Raw genomic sequence first — 23,039 nt, forward strand, 5'->3', positions numbered from 1 at the left:
GAATAAAATCTGGACACATACCCCAGCAACAAACTCAAGATTAGAATTACGGTACCTAAAGCAGTGGCAAGAAGCAAGACTATTCCATGACTCTATCATAACTTAAGTCATTCAACGGCTCTGTTTCAAGAGCTTTTTGTTGAATATTGCTCTTGCACAAAAGTAGCATTCAGAACTCAAGATAATATTTCTCTGTGCTTAGCAAGCATCTCCCAGCAAATAACTCTCATTAACCAAAATATTTAGTTTGGTCCTTCCCAGGGGGTTGCAAGCACATATCCTGCTGCATAATATTCTGTCTGTTTTATAATTAGAAAGAGCTGCAGCATTCAGAGTAGCAGTATCAGGTACAGGAAGTCCTGCTGCATAGCAGATTCTCAGAAAGTCATTATTCTGATGCCTTCACACAAAATCCTAGATAACCTGACCCACGCAGGTCCTAGACACCACCAGATGGAATAGCTGTTTCACAGAGTTACTAGGAAAAAAAAAAAAAAAAAATCAATATTATAAGACAACTTTGTTTAAGAAGCATAACTGTATGAGGGAAAACAGGGAACTATGCAGATCTGAGATACTTAGAAACAAGCCTCTTTTAAGTAGCATGTAGCATAGGACAAGGAGCTGTGGCCTAAAGTTTGAACATAGGAAGTTCCACACAAAGATGCAGAAGAACATCTTTATGGTAAGGGTGACAGAGGACTGCAACAGGCTACCAGATAGGATGTAGAGTCTCCTTCTATGGAAACATTCAAGACCCATGTAGACACCCACCTGTGTGGCCTATTGCAGGGATCCTGCTTTAGCAGGGGGTTGGATTCAATGATCTCTTGATGTCCCTTCCAACCCCTGCAATTCTGGGATTCTATATCATCTATGAAGAAAAGGTCTCAACTCGAGAGTTCCATACACTGCTTCAAATCAACACTATGATAAATAAGCTTCTACTAGGTAACTTATGGACCACTCACACCTCTGTTAGTGAGCTAATGGACTAAAAGATCAAGAAACTGTCTGTAACACCTTTGCCTTTAGAGCTTAACAAGCTACATACATCCTTTGGCCAAGGAAAAAAAGCACCTTACACTTTGTAATCTGAGAACAAATGCACATTTCACTCAACTACATCCCTTAGCTCTTAAGAGGGACCAACACTAAGCCTAGGGGCATCTTCCAAAGAATATGGAAGTAAAAGGGTACTCTCTTCAATAAACTGCTGAACTACACAAAGGGAGATTTGAAACTGTTGATTTCTCCTGCTGGGTGAATTTATTTCTCATTAGGAATACTCCATCAATATTTAGTCAAAGCAGCAGCAGAAACACTTTAAGAATGGTTGTCCTAGACCAGCACATGCAAATCAAAACAGGACAGGAACACCATAAGAAGAGTTTCTGGTCAATTCAGAATAATCTTGACAAGAATGCAAGAGTCAAGTTTTTAACATCAACCACGTTACACAGCTTTGCAAGGAAGGATGGAAACAGTTCAACTATAGCTAACAGGCTTTATTGAAAAGCTAGTTCAGGTACAAACAGTTAAAACAACACTGTTAACTAGTACTTGCCCAAGCTATGTATTTACTTCAGCACACACATTCCATTAAGTTACTTCTTTTGATAACCTATGCTTTTGGAAGCCCAAACGTGGATTTGCTTTTCCAGCAAGAGTCAAGAATTCACTCAGCTGTTAAGCAAGCAGTACCAGTTTAACTGTAGTAAAAACAGGTTATTTGTCTTACCTTATCTACATTTGCTCTAGTTTTGGCAGAGGTCTCTACATACTGTACACCCCACTCTTCTGCCTTACTTCTAGCCTCTTCTACAGGCACTTGTCGGCGCTCTTCCAAGTCAGATTTGTTTCCTACTACCAGTAAAGGTATTTTATCTTCTTCAGCCTTCACACGCAGAATCTGTTCCCTAATGCATTGGGTATTAAAAATAAGCACATTAGTGATATTAATAAAAACCCCACTCTTAAGATGAATACATCAAGTGGTCTGCACACTACTAGCATTCTGCACACTACTTAAGTCAGTCCCCAAACAGCCAAATACAGCTGAAGTGGTTTTAAGTTTAACACCATGGGCTTCACACTAAGTAAAAGCTACATCTTCAGGAAGGCTATTTCACCATTTAGTTAGAAGTTTTGCTACCCTGGCTTTAGAAGAAAAGTAATGCAGCAGAAGAACAACTTAATAGGAGTTCACATCTGAATACAAAAAAGCACAAGTTTACCAGATTTCAGCCTTGTGTTTAGTTACTACCCTCAATTTCAAGTCTTTACGCCATCTCAGTACAGGTCCAGGCAGCATCAAGACTTTGTCAAAGTAGTAGGTTAAGAACAGGAGAAGTAACTGGCAAAGATTATTTTTAATGGCTACATCAGTCATTATTTACTAGCTCAATACTACACTGAAGGGCTAGCAAGTCTTCCCTCTTCAAAGCTTTCTAAGAAAAAAATTGATCAATATTAACCTTGCTATCCTTTTCCCATTCAAGAAGGGCCTATCAGCACCTGAGAAAGGAGACTGTGAGCACAATGCTATATGCAAGTCTCAAAGCCTGTACTATTACTGGAATAAAACAGGTTGAAACTAGACTGACACATGCTGCTGTCCATCTAGAATTCTGCAAGTGTCATACCAGTATGCAGTTATTTTTAGGCTATCCATTTTCCCTTCTTCCTGAAAAAGTGTTTTCTTCAAACCACCAATTCTTACATCTCCTCTCAACTAAATACCCCATTTAACTTATTTCCATTTTGTTCAATTCAGAACCATTCAGAAAAAAACATTCTCCATCTCAAGGCTTTCACATCCTTTTTGTTCACCTTCAAGATCAGCATTGCTTTTTCATTTCTCTGGATGTGCTGGAATATTCAACCAACACACCGTTAATCCACTTACAGAAGTCTAATAAGAAACATCAACAAGAAATATACCTCTACACCTTCTCATCTAAATCCTTAAGCCTTGGGTTTAACCTTATTTCAGTCAAGCATCCAAGCCAAGAGTCAGACTTGGTACTCCTAGAAGTACCTAGTTTTGTACCTGCTTGATTGCTATCAACTTTTCCCCTTCATCTTCCATTATAAAAAGTCTTTGGACTCACTTTCAGCCCAACACCACTTCAGCTGTTTCATTCCTTTAACGCTCCAAACAGAGCATACCAAACAAAACAGCTCCTGTTGTGTCCCTTGTGACTATCACCCTTTGTCTCATATGTGACAAAACACTCTTAAGTAACTATGCAGTTCCCTATTACTGCTGGAATGGTAAAATAAATTAAGAACTTGGACAGAAGTCCTAGAATGTGAAGGAAATGTTGTAGCTATTATAACATCCTGGAAATAACTGCCTGCCTTGCACGGTAAGCAGAAATTTAGAGTGCTGATTGTCTGTTAATCTTGTTTCAACAAAGCAAAGTGAAAACAAATCAGACTGATAAAGAACAGACAGAACTCTTAAGGAATCTCTGGATTGTCTTCTACACTGAGGCAACAGCTATTAGCAAAAAAAAAAAAAAAAAAAAAGCCAGAACATCTGTCCTGAAGAACCTGAATACATAAGCTCTAGGACCAGAACAGTTGGTCAAAACTCTTTTACAGTACAGAAGTAGTTTCTGTGCTCAGTTTGCAACTGATTTTTACATTAGAATTACTAATCCTGAGAACAAAAAACAGAAGCATTACCACCACTGTGTGTCTTTCTAGGAACATGTCTGCCTACAATAGTGCTGCTCAGCTGCCAACCCTCGCTTGGCACCAATCCATACCTGAGTGTGGAGGCTAATCCTTCCCTCCCTTAGAGCACCTGCTTCTAGCAGTAAGCAACAGTGTCTGAAATCTGGCCAAAAGGCAGACTTAATTCCAGAACTACTGCTCTCACATAAACTCCACATCCACAAAGACTGAAAACTGGCTTGAATACATAAATTCATAATACATGAATTGAATACATAATACATAAATTGAAAAAATAAATTCTAAGAGTCCAAGAATCTGTTATTTTAGTTACCAAGAACAAAATGGTTGTATTGTCACTTTCACAGACCAAACGGTAACGGATAAAGGAGAAAGAGCTACAGCTTTTATAAAGAACTGTCAGAGTAGAATAGAAACCAAACATATCCCCTTGCCTGTGGGAAGAATGCTTACCGAAATTCTGCAGTAGCTGTGAAGGATTCATGCTCTGTTATCGAGAAGACTAGAAGAAATCCTTCCCCACTGCGGAAATAGTTATCTCTGATTGCAGCATAATCCTCCTGTCCGGCTGTGTCCAGAATGTCTATTTGAACTTCTTCACCATCTAGAACTACTTTCTTTCTGTAACTGTCAGCTTTGGTAGGTTCATAGTCTTCTACAAACTGAAGATAGAAATTAGTGCTTAGAATTATTGTCAGAAGGCCTCACTATTTGCCTATATCCATTCTCTTCCACTTCAGTGACACTTAAATTCCTGAAAGCCTCATCATAATTCAGTCAGTTACTAAGTTCCACCACCTTTTTTTTTTTTTCCCCTCTATAAAAAGCAAGCTATTTAAGTACTTAATACATCAAAGAGCCAATCTGCCTACTCAAGAGAAACTGTCTTCCTAAATAAAATACTGTTCAGCAATTTCAGCACAATTTAAGGGACAAAGACCTAGTGTAAGCTACCAGCTCACGAACAGGTTGCATTATCTAGATCTCCCACCTCAAGAACAAAGCATTTCTGATTGTACTTCAGTCACAACTATCCATAGTTTCAACAAGCCCAGATGACAGCAGCCATTCATTGAACATAAAAAGTTGCTCCATAATTATATGAGCATGTAGCTAAACACATTCAATACTGACCAAACACACAAAGCCACTGACAATTCCACTTGTAATTCTATGCTGACAGTACACACCCAGCATAGGCTCCTTAGTCTTAACGACTAACAGAAGGTTGTGCCATAAGCCTGATTAAGTTGACTGAGTTTCTCTATGAGCCATGCTAGAGGAGGTGTAGCAGAAAGTTCATGCTTTCAAGCTGGTATTGCCACTGATTTCCTTACGCCAAACTCAAGCCAGCTGATGCACTGAGTTATCTCAGCATAGGTACCACAACAGTACCTATGGCCATCTCCCCTCAACAATGGGGCCTGTTCAGATACATCACTGCAGTATGTTTGGACAGCCTGCAAATAATGGCCAATTTCTAAATTAGCAAATCATGAGTTCAATTATGTTAATCTGGACTGCCTGATCTAGCTTTCCATACATCAGTATGGAAGAACTCTAAGCACGCACACTGCTCCATGTGGTTGAGAGCAAAACAGAATGCTTACTTCTGACTTCAACCTTACCTGGCCTAAAACAAATGGCAACCAAATGAATTTCAATTTTAACAGGCTCTGCACACACTCAATCACTGGCACATTTTGAATCTTTCACTAGAAAGAATCAAACCCACCACTCTTGGCCAGAAGTGCTCCTACAGGGCACCTGTCAGATTCCTCTGTTATTCTTGGCCAGTCACTAGACCTTTTCCTACTTAGATGCAGTCCCTTTGCCCCCACCACAAGCATTTAGTAAGCTGTACCCATTCAGACTCAGAAAAGCTAAACCAAAGCTACTTACCTCATCATACATGAACTGGAGAGTGAGCGCAGATTTTCCTACACCTCCACTACCAACCATGATTACTTTATGGAGTGCCAAGGAACTCTGGTTCTTGCCCTTGCTGGCAGCCATTGTCCTGTCTGCCACTGCTGAAGTACCAGACAACCAATCAGACCTGCTGACAGAAAAACAAAACATCAGTGGCACAGTGGTACCATGCAGGTAAAGCATCTCACTGTTGTGGAAAGACCAGATTAAAACCCTATCAGGAAGCTTGAAGAACAGGTCATCCCCATGCACTGGAAATGAAGTCTAGACTCATGTCTAGAACAGGAAGTATTTGTCCTAATATCTTGTATTAGGACAAATGCCCTCCCTGTGTCAGGAATAACAGAAAGGTCAAAGGCTTCTCACAGCCACACACTAACTAAACAAGCTGCTTTTGTTTGTAAACCCATCCTATGTGCCTGCCACCTAGAGAAGTTTCTAAAGGAAACTACACTCGTAACAGGAAGTTATGTTCTTCTCTCTTACTATAAGGCTTTACACCTTTCTAAAATATTTCTTTAAAGTTGATACAGCTTAGTTTCAACCTACTAACAGAGCTATACCTTAGATCTGCTTATGAAAGTGACTTTTGATCTTTTCTCTATGTAGGCTAATACAAAAAGCAGAGATTCATAGTAAATTCTGGCAGGAACAAATTGCAAAAGCTTCCAGCAGAAAGTCTTATGACATGGCATTAGCATTTATTTTGATATTCTAGCCTTTGATGCTACAATTTGCTTCTGAAAACATCCTGCTTTACTGCAAGAAATACTCAGTACCTGCTCTTCTCCTGATATTGCAAATCCAGAAAGAGTGAGTTCAATAAATGGCACTTTTTAACAAGCTTTTGTTACACGTCATGCAAACTAAGTACTTAAGTGCAGTAGTGGTTTTTGTTGAATTTTGTTCATTTAGGAGGTCTCCAGCATTTACCAGCAGCTGGATGTAGCAATGCCAGACCACGATTAGCATAGAACAGCAGTTGTAAGAACAGCATGCTGGGAAACAGGGAACAAAAGATGAAGCAACTGAACCAAGTTGTCACCAGACATGATCCCCAGAGTGAGGAGAATAAAAGATGTGTGCTCCAGGCACAAATGCTATACAGGAGATGCAAGGACAGCAAAACCTATATCCTCACACAGCAGGACAGCTGAAGACCCCAGCTACTCCTATCCTGGCTGAGTGCTGTAGGAAGGACAGGAGATCATGCAGAGAACACTGCTACAAAAAGCACCTATACCTGCCCTGACTTATAACAGTTCCACTATCACAGAACAGTAAGCATGAATAGGCCTACCAGGAGTCTCAAGCTAGCCTGACCTGAGATCAGCTCATGCACACAATCCACCCATCATACCATTGACTTCTACCAGACAAGAGTAATGCCTACAACAGAAATTATATAAGCACTACACTGGAAAAGGTTTTCACATAACCAGCAGTCCTAAAACTAACAGAACTAACCAGGGACTAACAGCTTGCCAAGCTCCAAACATTCTAGGATTAGATAGGCTGGGAAGGACCACTGAATATTGCTCACTCAAAAGCAGTTGGCTCCAGGCAAGCCAGGTTACCACGTGCACTGAGATTTGAGGTCAGTAACTCCATCACCAGACTGGGTGACCCATCCTGGTAGACACCAATGGCAAAGAATTCTTCCCCCTTTGCACAACTATGTTCTGAAAAATAACACCTCAGACTAAGTTGTTGACTAGGATGTGCCATACAAGACCAAACACCCCAACAACAAAGAAGCACTCTCAGCAATGCTTTTTCAAGCATCTGAGTTACAGTACAGTCCCCACATAGAGAGAGCTACTCTTATCTGTCTGCTACACCCACTTTGCAAACACTGAATTTAGCCATTACCCTTGAGGTTCCAAACCAGGAGGACTGCAGATTTGGTATAAGGCAGAGTCAGTTTAAAGCAGGGGAGGGAGCTCACCCAGTCCTTTCTAAGGCAAAAAGGAACAGCCATGACCTGTGGTAAGGACGCAGAACCACAGAAGAGCCAAGCAGAACAGAGAAAGACAAGGCTGAAACCATGCAGCACAGGACCGATCCTGTCAGTGCCAGTGTGTCAGGCAGGACCAGACCAGTAGCGCATCACTGCTTCAGAAAGGGCACAGTACGATTTTAAATAGTAATACAGTAATAGAGCAAACAAAACTCACTGAGATCAACTGCTCAGTTCCCTTTCCACCTCCATAGCCCAAAAAACAGTTTACTTTCCTCTGTCAAGGAAAACAATCCAGTCAGTGGCTGGACTTGCATTTCTATCTTATCTACCCTCAGGTGAAACAAGTCATACTGAACTTGGTGTGGAAAATGCTATGACCTGTAAGAATAAAACCTTTTGAAACACCTTTTGAGTTTCTCCAGGCTACTTTTCATCACGCTGTGGATGAAAGTTCTAGACAGATACCAGGACACAGACTTTTCCAGGCAGCCTTTTACGTTTCAGAAATTAGAAGCAATTACCTGCTTCATCTGCTTCAAAAGAAAAGGACTGAGTACCTGGGTTTTTGATAATGGGCAACACAAAACTATATACACAGTAGAAGTTTTGTGGTACTATTGAAAATGGATCTTTAGACCAACAAACGAAGGCTCTATCAGACAGGCTGGCCACATGAAACAGTAAGAGTTGTAAGTCAAGCCACAATGGTTACTAAGAAGCTGATTTTATTTAGACTTCTGAAGATCCCTCCTGCACTACAGACCTAATCCTACCAGAAGTTTTTGCAATCAAACTGTGCCACCCTCAAAATTTAGCCCTAAACACAACTATTTCAGCCTTCCCATCTTACCTGTTCAGATTGCAATTCCTCCAGGTTAACTAAGGCCTCCTACTATAGAGTAACCTGCAGAGTGTTGTTTCATTCTTGGCAGGCATCTGCAAACCAGAGTACTTCACAGCAAGCATTCATTTACAGCTTCATGAAATCCAAATGTAAACATAGCACTGCTAGTTCTTCTACTCTACTCTTCAACCTAAGCAGTCACCCTGCTGCAGAACACTACTAACACACAGGACTGGTTTACTCTATGCCCTGATGCACAGATGACTGCTGAATGGTTTCAGCCAGGTTACACACTCCACCCACAGTTGCAGTCACATAAAGGAAACAACACTCATCACAAGAAAGGAGCCCCCTTTACTACTGCACACAGACATAGGTGGAAAAAACATGAAAAGCCACAATAAGTCCAGTTGCTTTCCAGGACATATTCTGTTATAACAGTAAGAAATTCTAGAGCCATACTGAGGTGTTAATTAGAATCACCTCTAGCTTTTCCAACTCAATTTGAGGTTTAAAAAAAATGGAAAGAGCTCTAAGCACAGAGTTGCTGAGACCAGCCCTTGTTCTGCAATGCAGCTGATATCCTTGGACGTTTCTTTTCATTGCTACCCCACCACTGAAAGCAGCCATTCTTTAGATTTCAAAGAATGATTCTAGAAACACTTCACCCAATAGCTTGACAGAAGAGCTTTGTTAAACCCTTCAGACACCTAGTTTTAAAGGAAAATCTGGGTATTCACCCTATTAAAAAGGCTTAAATGTGATGTCATCCAAAGCAAGCACAGAAAGGACAAAGTTCCACAACAGTATTTTAGTGATCCTCATTTATCAGAACGCGAATTAGAGGCTTTGGGGTGTTTGGTTCTGCGATACGCCTACAAGAATGCAGTCACAGAAATTCCCTGGATCACAAAACCAATTAACAATCTCACTGAGCTATGAACTGTGAGAGCTGCTCAGCTGTTCTGAGGTTATCCAGAAAATCTTTAAGCACTGAAATTCCATTAGCTTTCAATGGACTGTAAATGCTCCAACTGGTAGTTCAACTATAAAAACAAGTTCACTTAATCTCAAGTGGCATATTTAATGCTACTAAGAATTTTAGTATATGCATGCTAAAAATAAAAGTGCTGCTTTTTTGGCTGTGCTAATCTTACCTCTTGGAGAGTCTCCAGTTATTGGTTTTCATACTAAAAAGATTATGAAGTGTTCAGGACAAATCCCTTCTCAGGAAGCCCCTGCATCCCTCCCCACTTATGCTGGATGCTCCTATCTTCAGTCACAGCTATAGATTTTCCAGGCCATGTTTTTATCAGATCAAGGACCTCCTCTGGCCTGAGACGTCTTGCAGAGCAGGATGGGGCAGCAGTTTCACAGTTCCCATTTATACCGCCCTGCCTCTCTCTCCATCCCATCTCCCTTGCACCAGCTGTACAAGCCCACCTCCCACAAGACAGCCATCAGCAAGACCTCACACCTGAGTACCAAGTACTGATGTGATGGGGAGCATGTTTGTAGAAGTAAAGCCAACTATAGCAGTCAGAGGTTACATACACCACTAAGCAAGCAGGGAAACTTTGCAATCCTGTCCACCCCACATTCCCTTGAGGTGAGCTGGTGTAGCCAACACCCTACTGCAGCACAGGGGCTGAGCACTAGAGCTGAAACCCTAGCCTGAGATCTCCTTTTAGTAATTAGACATTTTCTTATCTGTAAGAAATCTATTAGCAGTTTTGTCGTTACTCAGTTAACGACATCAGATGAGAAGCTAAAAACAGATCTAGAAAACACAATACCTAAGAACCAAAGAAAAAGCAAGGTAATCCCATGTCCCAGGAATTCCCTCCAAACAAGAATTTATACAGACTGGATCACTGTTGGAAGAATTAGAAACACCACAATATTCAGAAGTTTGACAAATATTAAATACATTATTTGATGCACTGAAAGCTACAAGCTTGCTACAGTAGTTTCAATCAAAATACATTGTTACTTACAACCAAGAGTCAGAAATATATACATAATTAGTTTGAGTGGCTGTGATGGCCAGTGTCTTCCAGCAGCAGCTATACACAGACCACATATGTACAGTTTGAATCTTACTGTGCTCTCCACTGCATGCAGAAAATCTCAACTTTCACTGAAATAAAATTATTTATTAAAGAGCCAATTTGCTATAAAAGGACTGTAAGTATTTTTCTCAAGTGTACACACCTAAAGCAGTTCTACAGAATAAGAACTTGCTGCGGTCGGGTAAAGCAACAATGAGTGGTAGGACACAGCTACAAAAGCAACCTGCAAGTCCAGCCCCCTATTCTCCGCACCAAGTACTAGCTAGGCTTGGGCAACGCCACCTTTTAAGGCTATCCTCAGATCTGCAGCACCCAGTACTGGGATTAAAACAGATCACTATTTCTCATACACACAGCACACTGCTCCCATCATCCCTGTCAAGCACAGCCCAGCTTCGCCCACAAGTTTTCTGAAGAAAGATGCGTCACCACAGCTTAGAAAGCAAGTCTGAAAGCAGCACTTACTATACAAATTTATCTCATATCATTCAGATGACTCTTCTAACTCATTAACAACAAATAGACAATGCCTCTGCATATCAGCAATAACTTAAAGATAGATTCACTTACAACCGTTCTGGTGTCTGAGGAAAACTCAAACGAACTCCAAATCCTACCCAGGCATTCCACCCTGCAGCAGTGCTGTGTATTGGAACAGTCTGTCAAAAGGGCAACATTTAAAATAACTTCAATTAGATCTTACACTGTACTAAAACAAGAACTGCACAGGTATCTCTATCTAAAATTTAAACAAGAAGTTCCTGCAGTGAGGTTAAAAAAAAAAAAAAAGGTATTGATTAGGGACAAGTTACTCAGTTAAGCAAAGAAAAGACTGCCCATAGGTAGTACTTATAAGCTGCTGCACATCTGGAGAACTGCATATAGCTGTGATACATTAAATAATGCTGTAAAGCTTAAGATACGAAGATCATGCTCCAAACAGCCTGATAATGCAGCATACTATCACTGTCATCTTAAAAGTGCTGTTCTGCAGTCACATGTTCATAAAGCACTGCAAATCATTTTAATTGGAGCTCGAATGCAAACACTGGAAAGCAACTACTGCTTCATTTTGGTCTCAGAGTGTCTTTATACAGATCTGTATGAAAATCTCTATTGCAATTATTCTATTTTTGTCACAGACTCGAGGTAGGCATCTCCATTTCCCAGCTTAATAAAGCAATGCCTGTTTTTCTCCCATCAGTCTTCATAAATACAAAGATCAGTCAGCCAACAAAGAGGGATCAGTGAAAGTAGCGTTAAGAGACACTGTTGAGAGATAGACAGAGCACTTCCAACTCGGCACCAAGCTAGGACTAGCTATGATACCAGGTTCATTCCTGCTCTAAGTATACAGCTCATCTCAAAACTGAGATCATTAAAGGAAGTGCAGCTACTTAGTTGTATAGTGCTGCACCCATAAATTGCAGCTTCCCAGTCACGCTAGTGGTTCTGTGCAGACAAAAGCCACTAATGTTTTTACTACTTAATTTATGTACACTGAATGCACACACAGTAGTGAAAATGCACATAAGAACAAAAGTTATTGGTTGTTTCTACTGTTGCTCCACTTGATCTATTGGACCACGCTATCTGAAGGTGAACTCTTCTGGGATCTGATGCACAAGAGCAGTCCAGAGAGCGGTGCCCCACGGCACTCAGATGAGTCATCTCTACCCAGTCTTCCCCACAAAGCAAGGACATAAACTGACAGTTTTCTCTACAGTCCTCCCCACAGCTCTTGAGGGGGGGTCAGAATGAAAACAAACAATGTCATGATGGAAGCCTGCCAGAACTCCAGCACACATCAGTTTCCCAGGGAAAAGCACCAAGTCTGTCAGCAAGCCAACAGCAGCACTGCTTAGTTCATATACATACAGAGTATGAAAGCACAGCTCCTGGCTCCCGCAAGCAGCACAGGCCTAACACAACCCCACGTCTTCAAGGGATCACTGCTATTTGGGAGCTGGAACTTCTGCCTGGCTGCAGTGCTCCAGGGGCACTGAAATACATGGAGACAACAGCAAAAAGACAGGAAGACCTGGAGTCTCACTCCTGACTGGTGCATGAGCTGCTTGGTCGCCACAATGTTGGCAGCTAAACACAATCATAGAAGTCATTATATACAACCATCACAGAACAATCTGACTGCTACAGTCACTTGTTGTATTCCTTACTAATCAAAGGGGAAATGCCTTCCTCACAGCAACTGGAGCCACACCTGGTAAGCTTCTTGTGTGTTCCAGTGGTTAGAGGCTTTTAGCATTATTTTCTCCCATTGGTACGCACCTTCCATTTTAATCAAATGGAAGAATTGATGTTTTAATATTATACTTACCCTTCTAGATTCTAGTAACAGCTCTGCATCCTTCTTGCTCCACGTGGTTCAAGCTGCCTACAAGTGCAGCAGCCTGCCACATGGCATCAGTCCCAAATCAATGAGGAAGGACATAAGCACAGAACACATTGCTTCCCATTCTTAACAACTGGGATTATTCTTCCCCAGAAGAGACAGCAGGCACATCAGGATTACATTCACACCAGTAGGGACATACAGCATCATTCTGGAGCGAGCTTGGTCCTGAATGGGGACACCCAAAGGGAAAAGTTCTAGTTTATCACACCACCTCAGCTCTATCATAAAACCCTTAGAATTATATACCTGCAGTATATACAGTGCAAGGCCTTTACTAATACTTGAGATTGTCTGACTGTTTCACAGAAGCAGAGTTATTTGTTCCAGAAAGCCAGACACCACTACCTTATTTACTATACTGCTGTGCAGAGTAACCAGCAAGATATTCTCTTTGCTTTTAAAAGGTAAAGCACTACCTGAACTACAAACCTGAAGATACTAACGCCATTAGTGCTAGGCAAAATGTAGGAGTAACCCATCCAGACTTCTCCATGTGCTTTCAGGATGCCAACAGGTCTAGCACCAGGACCCAGAAGACACTTTAGAAAACTATAGAAGAGATTGATCCACTTCACTGCCCTTATCCTAGCAAGGACACTGATACAAGTCTCCTGCAAGCATAAAGACTGAGCTAATTTGCTCAGTATTGCTATGCAAAGTTTGCCACTGCAGTGGTAACTGTCTGGTTGCCTAATTACCTACAGTGAATTAAGGACAGTATCTCTCACATGATTCAGTGAGGCTCATACCTGATAAATGACACTGCAGAGTTGTGCAACAGCCTCAACCACCGCACTGACTTGCAAGTGTTTCAGCTTCACTTCCTTGGAAAGCTTCTCAATGTAAGAGCATGCTCACCTTTGATACACAGCACACGTCAAGTCTGCCAGAGCACTGCTAGGCATAATGACACATTTCAGATGTTAATTTCATACTGTCAGACCTAATACCCTAATACCTAATACCCTAATCAGACCTCTGGAAACATAGCAAGTTGCACAAGCAGAAAGTTTGACTGGGGTATATCTTAAATAGCACATGAGATTTCAAAAATAATACAATAAATCCTATGTCAGTATGAGATTACAGTACATTTTCAGTGGATAACCTGCAGCAATGTAACCAAAAGGAAACAGATCTACTGAACTGCTACAAAAACACATTCAGTCATGAGGCTGCTACAGAGTCACAGGATTGACTTCTTCAGCCTCAGGAAGCGTTGCCAACCCAAGTTCCCCATCCAAGCCAGCCCACTGGCCTTGCAAACGCAGCACAGCAGCCAACAAGCTGCTTGCTCAGAGGATGAACGTGACCATGTCATAGGAACTACCTTCTGGGTGCCCAGTCACTGGGCACCCAGGGGAATGCAGAAGCCCAAACACCATGGCTTAAGTACTACCAGCAGCAGTGACTGGTCCCAACTGTGCACTTGAGTGTCAAGTATTCCTTGCTCCTGAAGTGAAGTTAGAGTTCTGAGTGCTGCTCTCTATCTGTGGATGGGTAAAATACTTAAATACCTGCTAGTATTATTATAATATAATAATAATATTATTATTATTATAATAAATGGATGTAGGCGGGTTATAACCCCTTACTCTAATCATTGACACCCTCCTCCTCAGGGGCACAGGAGAACCACCTCCCTGCAGCCTCTGAAAGCAATCACACTATTTGAACCACTGTAGGGCTCACAGACACACACAGTCAGAGCTCCCTTTATCAGACACACTGCACTTCTGCTCCAAGCACCCAGTTTCCCCATCTTTCAATCAGCACGTTTCCATCACACAAAGCAACAACAGCCACACTGGTTACCTCAGACAATTAGTATTTATCTGCAATTCAGATGCTGTGTTAAAACTCATCTGAGCAGAAATATCAAGTCTCCCTGATCAGGAACAGCAAATTCCACACCCAGAAGCTACCTTTCTACTGATCTAAAGAGACACCTTAGGTATGTACACAGGTACATGCCCTCCAGCACAGTGCTCTCACATGCTTTGCCTCAAAGCCAACAGCAATATTTCTACCCATCTTTAAATGGGAACTGGACTGTCACAACAGCATGGGGCTACATGCAACTTCTTCCCAGCTTTAACGGGAACCAGCTGATTTGAACACAGAACTTCTCATATAGTGTCCAGAACACCTCCTTTTAATACCTAGCAAGTGACAGGTCACATGAAAACCACAAAACCAGAATAGTATGAGCCATACATTTATCCTTGCCTGCTCTTTGAGACATTTGCTCCCTTCTCAGAGCAGAAAACTATGATCTTGATAAATGCCAGCTCACCTCCTGCTCTCACTGCCTTTCCTTGGAAAGAAATGCAACAGGCTGCTTCTATACACAAAAGCATGCAGGGTGAGAAACAAGCAGGAGATGCTGGGGGAAGTCCACATATAGTCACAGGAACTGCAGTCCTGCCAGGAGCACAGAGACGAGCTAGGATCTCATGATAAGAGATGGATGGCTACAGCTCTGCCAGGAAGTTAAGGCAAAGAACTGCACCTCCATCAGGGCAGCAGGAATGCCTACAGATGGATGCTAGGCTAGTAGAGAGATCTGGGGTCAGGATTAGAGTGGGCAGTAAAAAACTGGACAGAAAGTCTCCTGAAGCTTCTTCCAGCCTCAGCAGTTACAATTTGAGTCTATGCTCCTGAAATACACTTCCCATACATTTTATCTCTGGGAAGCCTTTTCAAACCAAACAGTATTTCATAACTAGCAGAAGTACAGCAGAGCTTAAAATTTACAGTAAGTCCTTCTCAGCTAACAGTTAATTCAGACCCTCATATGAATTTTTTTTTAAAAAAGAGGTAAAAAGCAGGCACGCTTACTATCAGAAGACAGTTGTGAACGCTTCAGGAGTATAGTTGGACACTGCTCAATGCCTACCCTACAAACAAAATGAATGAAGATGTACAGCATCACCACCAACCTACATCTAACAACATTTTAAATTAAGTAAGGTTCTTTCCTTTCCAGCTTCAGCCCATAAAGTCTACTTAAATTTTAGGTTGTCTTACACAGAAGAAAAATTCTCACTGAGCTTGCAGAATTGTGAGAAAATAGATGGGTTCTTAAACCATTTTGAAAATGAAAATAGAATGAGGAATGGCACCAATTCCAAGCACACACAGCACAGGATGGAGCAGTGGCTCTAACCTTAAGAAATCTATTCTATTTAGCTGATACTCTGCAATATGGAATCCAAAGCTCAGGTGGACCCAAGGGTCTTTTTTTAAGCACTCATGTTTTTAGTAATGCTATATTCTGTCAGCAACCCCTGGCTTACAAAACCTGTGTCACTAGCTCAAAAAATAACATCCCCTCACTTAGCCATCTAAAGGATGATAAAACCAGGCCCGAAGTCAGAGCATGGCTGAGCCTGCACTATTCTTCTGAGAAGCAACCTTTACTCCAGGTAAAGACATATAGGAAGTGCCATAATCCAAAGCAATGGCAACAGCAACAGAACTCAGCATGCTTTCAGCTTTCCAGCCCAACACTGATTAGTTCCGCCACATTCCTAATTTAAGAATATATTAAGTCTCCAGCTTCACCAATACACTTAGCAGCCTGAAGTATTTCATATTAATCACATCAACTGACAGCAACACTAATTCAAGAAGTAACAGCTGACAGGCTTAAAGCTTTAACAAATGCTTATAATCCCAGAACTGATTTTTTCAGTATTTGATTTGCGATTCCATTTGAGTGAAGCTTTTAGTAGCTACTGTGTTTCCATTAAGTCTCACATTTCAGTAATCAACCATTATTTGCACCTTTCTGGGCCATTTCTGCAGCCATCAGAAAGGCTGCTGGGTCAAGGTCCACCTACAAGAGAGCCATAGGTAAGCAGCTACCACCATAAAGCGATTCAAGAACCTACCAACACAGCAACTAAATAGCATTCTCACATTACGTAACTTACAGCTTTCTTTTTGATGGGTCTTAAAGAAACACATGCACATCTCAAGCACAGACAGAACAGATCCTCTATTAACATTATTGGAGCAGTATTCAGAAGAACACAGACAAAGCAGAAGTTCCATAGCCTTGACTTGCCTAACTAACAAGACATGATATTTCTGAGGCAGGCAGTGATGGAAATTACTTAGTCCTGTACAGAGGGCTACAAGGAGCTACTGATAAAGTGATCACTCTGAAAGCCATTAACAAGTACTTCATAGACATCTGCTCCTTGTCCTCTGGAAGAGCTAGGTATCGGTTTTATCATAGAACAAAGAGCACAAAATTGATGATTACCAAAGAAAGAGCTAAGGCTGTTTGCTGACATTCCCACTCCATGCAACAGCAGATAAGAAGCATGGGAACCTTATCGCCACCGGTGATGGTGGCAGTGAAGTTTCTGAAGATGAAGAAAGTGGAAAGAACGAAAAGCCTGAAGTACATAGTTTTTTAACAGAGGAATAGGACATCAGGATAAAAAGTTTGAGAACGCAGCTGCCATCTAGCCAGGCTTACAACTGAGATCAGCACCTTTCATAAATCAAACATGCAAAGGTTAGGGGAAGCAACGCACACAGGGCATAGGAGGCAAACACTGGAGCAATGCTCAACCATTTAAATGGCACCTCCTCCAAACACAGGAGGTCAGTCCAACTCCCACAGACCTTCAGCCTCAGCTGAATGCCCCAGGCACAACGCACCTGCTGGCCATCAGGGCCACTTAACTGTTTTCATAGCACTATGTACTTGCACTCCCTGAACACTTATCATCTGCACAGGTGACATGAGAAAAAGGCTCCTTCAGTATCTCCATTAGCAGAGGCCATTCAGATGAATTCACTGTGTAACAGAACATAATTTAATCAGTCAGCTGCGTGGAGTCTGGATCTAGTTATTACTGTCTAGTATAACATTGTCATGTATCCACTAAGTGGATAGCAGTTTGTAAACAGTTTACAAACCAACAGGATAAGATCAAACTACAAACCAGGTTCCTGAGTCTGACAGGAGGGCTGCTCTGCTACATTACCTGTGCTCTGCTCGTAGTGTTGCTGGTGAGGCCTGGACACTGACACTTCAAAGGGAAGTGAGCTGCTTTATACAGCATTCAGTCAAATCAGTTGGCACTTACTCAGTAAGGACATAACAAAAGAAAGTTTAAAGCACAGAAAAGCCACTAGGCTGCGGAATCCTTGCACCACCCAGGAGGTCAGCTATATGGGCATCATCCCATCATTACTGCCTTCATTTCCTCAAAATGCCTAAACTCATCTTCTCCCCACACATCCAGCACCACTGCACTGACAATTAGAGACAAGCTCAGGAGTTTCAGAGAATGCCTGAGAAGGGACATTGTCTGGTCAAATTAAGCTTTCAGGCAAGAATTTTTATAAAGCATTCCAACTAAGTTCTTTAAACTACACACTTCCCTGCAGCATACATATAACCCCAGTGAAAATAGGTCAGCTTCACCTTTTGCTATGCATGCAAAACAGAATCAAGTCAGCCCTCCCAAGAGGAGTATATAACAAACAATACTGATACAGTCTAATACAGGAAAATACTTGCTTAAGGAAGGGAAAAAGCTTTCAGACTACTCCCCATAAATAAAAGCTATTTAATACTGCATGTGAATGCAAAGAAACATACTATTGGTAAGCTAATATAATTTTAATCACAAACAAAAAAGTTAAGTTCAGAGTAGAGAGGCAAGAGGTGGCTAGAGCAGTAGATAAAAGGTATGCTAACAAGTCACTATAAGTGATCAAGCTGCAAAGACACTATTGCCAAGTGAAGTCAAGTCACTCGTACTCATTTTCCTGTCATAAGGAAATTACTTTCAGCCACCAAGCAAGCTGCTGGCATCAACCACCACACGTGCGGCCCGGCTGTCAGTCCCTACTCTCGGCTTTGAGAAGCACAGCGCAGGTAACAAGTTTGCCTCAGAAGGACTACTGAGGAGCCATGCCTCCAAGGTGCTCTTCAACAGCGCAGCAGTTCTCTCCCTCTGCCACAAGGAATCAAGTTCCAGAATGAGGAAAGCAGCGTCGGGACAGCAAGGCCGCCCAGACCACAGAGTTCAGCCCCCCCCCCCTCAGGAAAGCACCACCGGGACGCGGCCGAAGCTCGGTCAGGCCGCAGCACCGAGCAGAAGGGCGGCCGGGCCGCTCCCCGCCCTGCTCCGGGAAGGTCACGGCCGGCACCGCCGCGCTCCTCCCGCGGGACCTGTCCGGATGAGACCGCAGGGCGAGCGCAGCGCAGCGCTGGGCCGGCAGCGCAGAGCCCCGCACATAGCCCCGGCTCACCCCCTCGGCCCTCCCGCGTCCTTTACACAGCGTAACCGCTCACCTCGGCCCGGCAGCCCCGCTCTGTGCCGGCGCCTCCAGCCCAGCCCGCAGCTACGCGCGTAGCAGCGAAACCTACCCGAGGGACGGCCCCGCGCAGGCCCGAGGGAACACGGTGACCGACCCCTTCCCACAGCCCTCCTCGCGAGTAGAACCGGAACGAGTCAACCGGGGCCACGCTCTCACCTAGGAACTACGATCCGGCTCCACACCGCGGCTCCCACCCGCCGCCCGACTTCGCTTTAACCGCCGCCGCCGCCGCCCCCCGCGCTCTCATTGGGGCGCCGCCGCCGCCCGCGCGCCCCCGCCGCGCACTTCCGCCCTCGTCGGCGCGCCGCTCCCGCCGGGGCCGGCTCCCCGCGAGCGCGCCCCTGCCCCGCCGTCACGTGACGAGCTGGGGCCAATCGGCGGGGGAGATAGCGGCGGTGGGCGGGGCTAGGCGCTGGGCGGTGGTAGGCGCCAAGCGACCGTCGGCGCTGAGGCGGTGGTGGTCCGTGTGGCCTTGGCCGGGGCTGTGGTTGTGCGGGCGGTCTTCGGCGCCTGGAGAGAACTGCTGGTACATTTACTGCTCTTCTTCCTTCAGAACTTCCATCAGTCCGTAAATACGCGTTCTGTCTGCTCAGCTCTGACGTTACCGAGCAGTCGCACAGGCAGACCTAGTCCTCCCCCAGACCAGCAGTCTGTGTGGTGATGCTCACTCGGGAAGTGGGAAAAGCCATTCCTTCCCCTGACCTCTGTGGGCTGAGATCCTCTGGGGCAAATGTGGAAGAAGTAACAGTGTGAGCGGTTATGGTAACTCCTGCTTTCTCCTTGGGCTTCCATGCAGCCTGCGACAGCAGAGGAAGACAGAATGATCTTCCACCTCTGTCTGCTAATGGCAGGGTGAATTTGTACTTGGAATAGTTTCCTGCTGTCTTGAAGGAAGCCAAGTACAATCATTTAGACTTGTTTCCCAGTTATTCTGAGTGTCTCCATGGCCATCTTCCACACTGTGCAGGCAGTATGGTGGGACTGATGCTCTGATGTGAGCACATAAAAGAGATTAATTGGGGGTGAAACCCTACCTAAGAGCTGAAGATACCACGCGCCTGAGGAGCCAGATCTTGTCAAGCAGACCACAGCGTGCCTGCTGCCCACACCACAATGCTGACACTTCCTCTTGCTCCATTGCAAAGAAGAGGCTTGAGAAATAAACCACCTTTATCCTGCTTCTGCAAATTGTCTAGGGGAAATCTACTTCTTTGTAGTAATCCAGTCATGACAAAGAACATTTATCTGAGGCCGTGTTTGAAAGCATTATGCATATTGCCTGGTTTAATCTCCATGGTAACCATAGGTGTTACAGATATATTTTTGCTTCAATACTTAAGAAGAAAATTTCTATAGAACAATTTAGGGAACAAAATTCCTTTTCATTATCACTCATATTGCATTTATTTTATTCCAAGTGCCTCGCAGACAATAAATGTTCACTCTCTAAACAAGTAAAATTTCAGCAGAGATGGAAAAATGTATCTCTGGCTGTTGCTTCTTCCTGACCTACTGCTTTAGACTGAAAATTCTTCAAGATGGGGACATCATTTTTGATGCATGTATTTATTTTCTAATCCACTAAGGATGTAACGAGGCACTCTGAGCACTGTTTGGTCATTATGAACATTAAGTGTGGTGGGTAACTGAGCAGCAAATGTTTCTACTTTGCAAAGATCAGGACGCATTCTTCTTTTCTGAGCAATTCTATTTTGTAAGTAGAAAGGTACTCTAGAAGGTTGGCTGAATTAGCTTAAAGTAGTTCTAGAAACTAGCGATGAAAATGATATAAAACCCAGAGAGACAGCTCTATTCAATTGAATTATTTATTGTGGAAGTAATTAGCAAAGAAAATCAAGAAGTGAATAAGGAATTAAATGGGAATGTTGTGGATCCCAAATTTAGCTGGAGAGAGGCAGGGATGAGTAGAGGAATGCACAGATCTAGAGAGCAGATTAGCATACCCACTGCTATTGAGAGAGGCCAGACAGATAAAAACGTGCTGGATGAGGCTGGCAGTTGTCTTGAACAGGTTAAAGCAGCAGGAAGGTTTTGTCCCTCTCTGAAGGAACTCATAGTTATACACGGCCAGTACCTTGTAGCCCTGTGCAGCACGAAGCAATAGCTCAGCAATGGTAACCAGACCCTTAAATCTTCTTGACTTATTAATTCCAAAGCTACCGTGTTATTTTTATCCTACTCATGGGACCACACTTCAATCAAAATGAATGCTAGCATAAAGCTGGGAAAAACAAAAGAAAACTGATTAGAAAAAACAGGAAAAAACAGTTGCATTAGTTAGAATGCTGCCATGTTCTTTTTGTTCTCAAAACATTTTTTGTATGTGAGAGTTCAGCCGTCGGAGTTAATCTAGGCTTAGATAAATTGTCAGGAGTGACACAAGTACATAGAGTACACTCAGAGCTTGTACTTAAATGAAAAGAATTTAGTCAAAGACCATTTTCTCTTCAGGCATGGATCATTTAACAAGAACTACATTATATAGATTATTTGTATACTTAGGAGAATGAAAATTTCAGCATTCATATACCATAAAGCAATAAATCAAAATGTAACAGAAATAAATGATAGAGAATGAAATATGACTGTGGCTTTGGCCTTGTTGGAGTTTACGGCGTTTTGATTGCATTGTGCACTTTATTTTTGTTGCCAACAGGAGGAAGTCACCATGCTACCGTTCACTACAAGATCACCTTGCAGCTTCAGGTGCAGCTGAGATTTTGTCAGGATCACAATACAAGGTCATTTTTAAGGAGATTCTTACTGAAATTTTGTGAGGTAAGGAATTTCACATTCCAGTGTTACAGGTGTTGTTTCTATCATCATGATTATTGTCAGCATGAAAGATTTAGGGCCTGTCTTTGGAGCCTTTACAGAAGGAACTAACTTTACTGTAGATATTGATAATCTCAAAGAAAGAGAAAACAAAATAAGGGAGTCATATGAGCTAAGGTAGTCCTTCTCCATGGCCCAAGGCAAGGTCAACTATGCATGTGTCAATTCTGGCATGTATTTGTTTTATGTACTGAAGATTGCAGTATTGTAGCAATTTCTTTAGAATTGGATTATTTTATCATAAGAAACATTTTAACAATATTTACCTTACATTACTTTCAATGTCACTCATTACAGTTAAAGCCTGTTAATCAATTGCACACTGGACAGATTTTTCTTTTCCTTTTGCAAGAAAAATCATTATTTTTTCACTCCTCAAATTCTTTTTTTTCCCTACAAAATAACACCTATTTTTTCAGTCATTCCCTGTAGGCCATGTTTCCTAACTGCCAGTCACTCTCCTTCTTTGGCCTTTCTCCAACTAGCCCACATTTCCTTAAGTGCACTGCTGAAGCAGATGCATTAAGGTTTCACCAGATAGAATACATACTTTAGTGTTTTACTGATAAAGTTGGATGTGATGATCATACTAAAGCCAACTGTGTAAAAACTGGAATTATTCTGGAACAAAGCAAGGCAGGCCAGAATAATAAGGCAACTACCACTGAGAATTTTGCTGAGTTTAGCATTGCTACCTAATTGAGTAACTGCTGTTAGGAAGTGATTTCAGCAGTCATGAAAAAAAAAATCAAGTTAACAGATCTCATGTTACTTCTTTTTTAATCAAATTTTCCACATCAAATTATTGACAAATATATCAAATAAATAATGCAAGTTACTGGCTTTGATAGCAACCAATATTCTGCCAGGATGGGATCAATACTTCAGAAAATGCTGTCA

General features: G+C 42.5%; 1 protein-coding gene across 4 annotated transcripts in view; it reads right to left on the minus strand.

The window, feature by feature from the left end:
* Window positions 1-23,039, minus strand: part of RALB (RAS like proto-oncogene B) — a 66,631-nt gene that overhangs the window by 1,984 nt on the left and 41,608 nt on the right. The window contains exons 1-4 of one of the 4 annotated variants that reach the window (XM_052676418.1): window positions 19,440-19,580; window positions 5,608-5,764; window positions 4,159-4,367; window positions 1,742-1,919 (exon numbers count right to left, since the gene is read on the minus strand). In XM_052676418.1, the coding sequence (XP_052532378.1) occupies window positions 1,742-1,919; window positions 4,159-4,367; window positions 5,608-5,721 (501 nt within the window). In that variant the 5' untranslated portion in view covers window positions 5,722-5,764; window positions 19,440-19,580. Of the gene's footprint in view, window positions 1-1,741; window positions 1,920-4,158; window positions 4,368-5,607; window positions 5,768-19,439; window positions 19,581-23,039 lie in introns of those variants that run through there. The other 3 variants (XM_052676419.1, XM_052676421.1, XM_052676422.1) reach the window with 3 other exon arrangements.

Source organism: Tympanuchus pallidicinctus, unplaced genomic scaffold, assembly GCF_026119805.1.
Source record: "Tympanuchus pallidicinctus isolate F22 unplaced genomic scaffold, pur_lepc_1.0 scaffold15, whole genome shotgun sequence".
Taxonomy (NCBI): domain Eukaryota; kingdom Metazoa; phylum Chordata; class Aves; order Galliformes; family Phasianidae; genus Tympanuchus; species Tympanuchus pallidicinctus.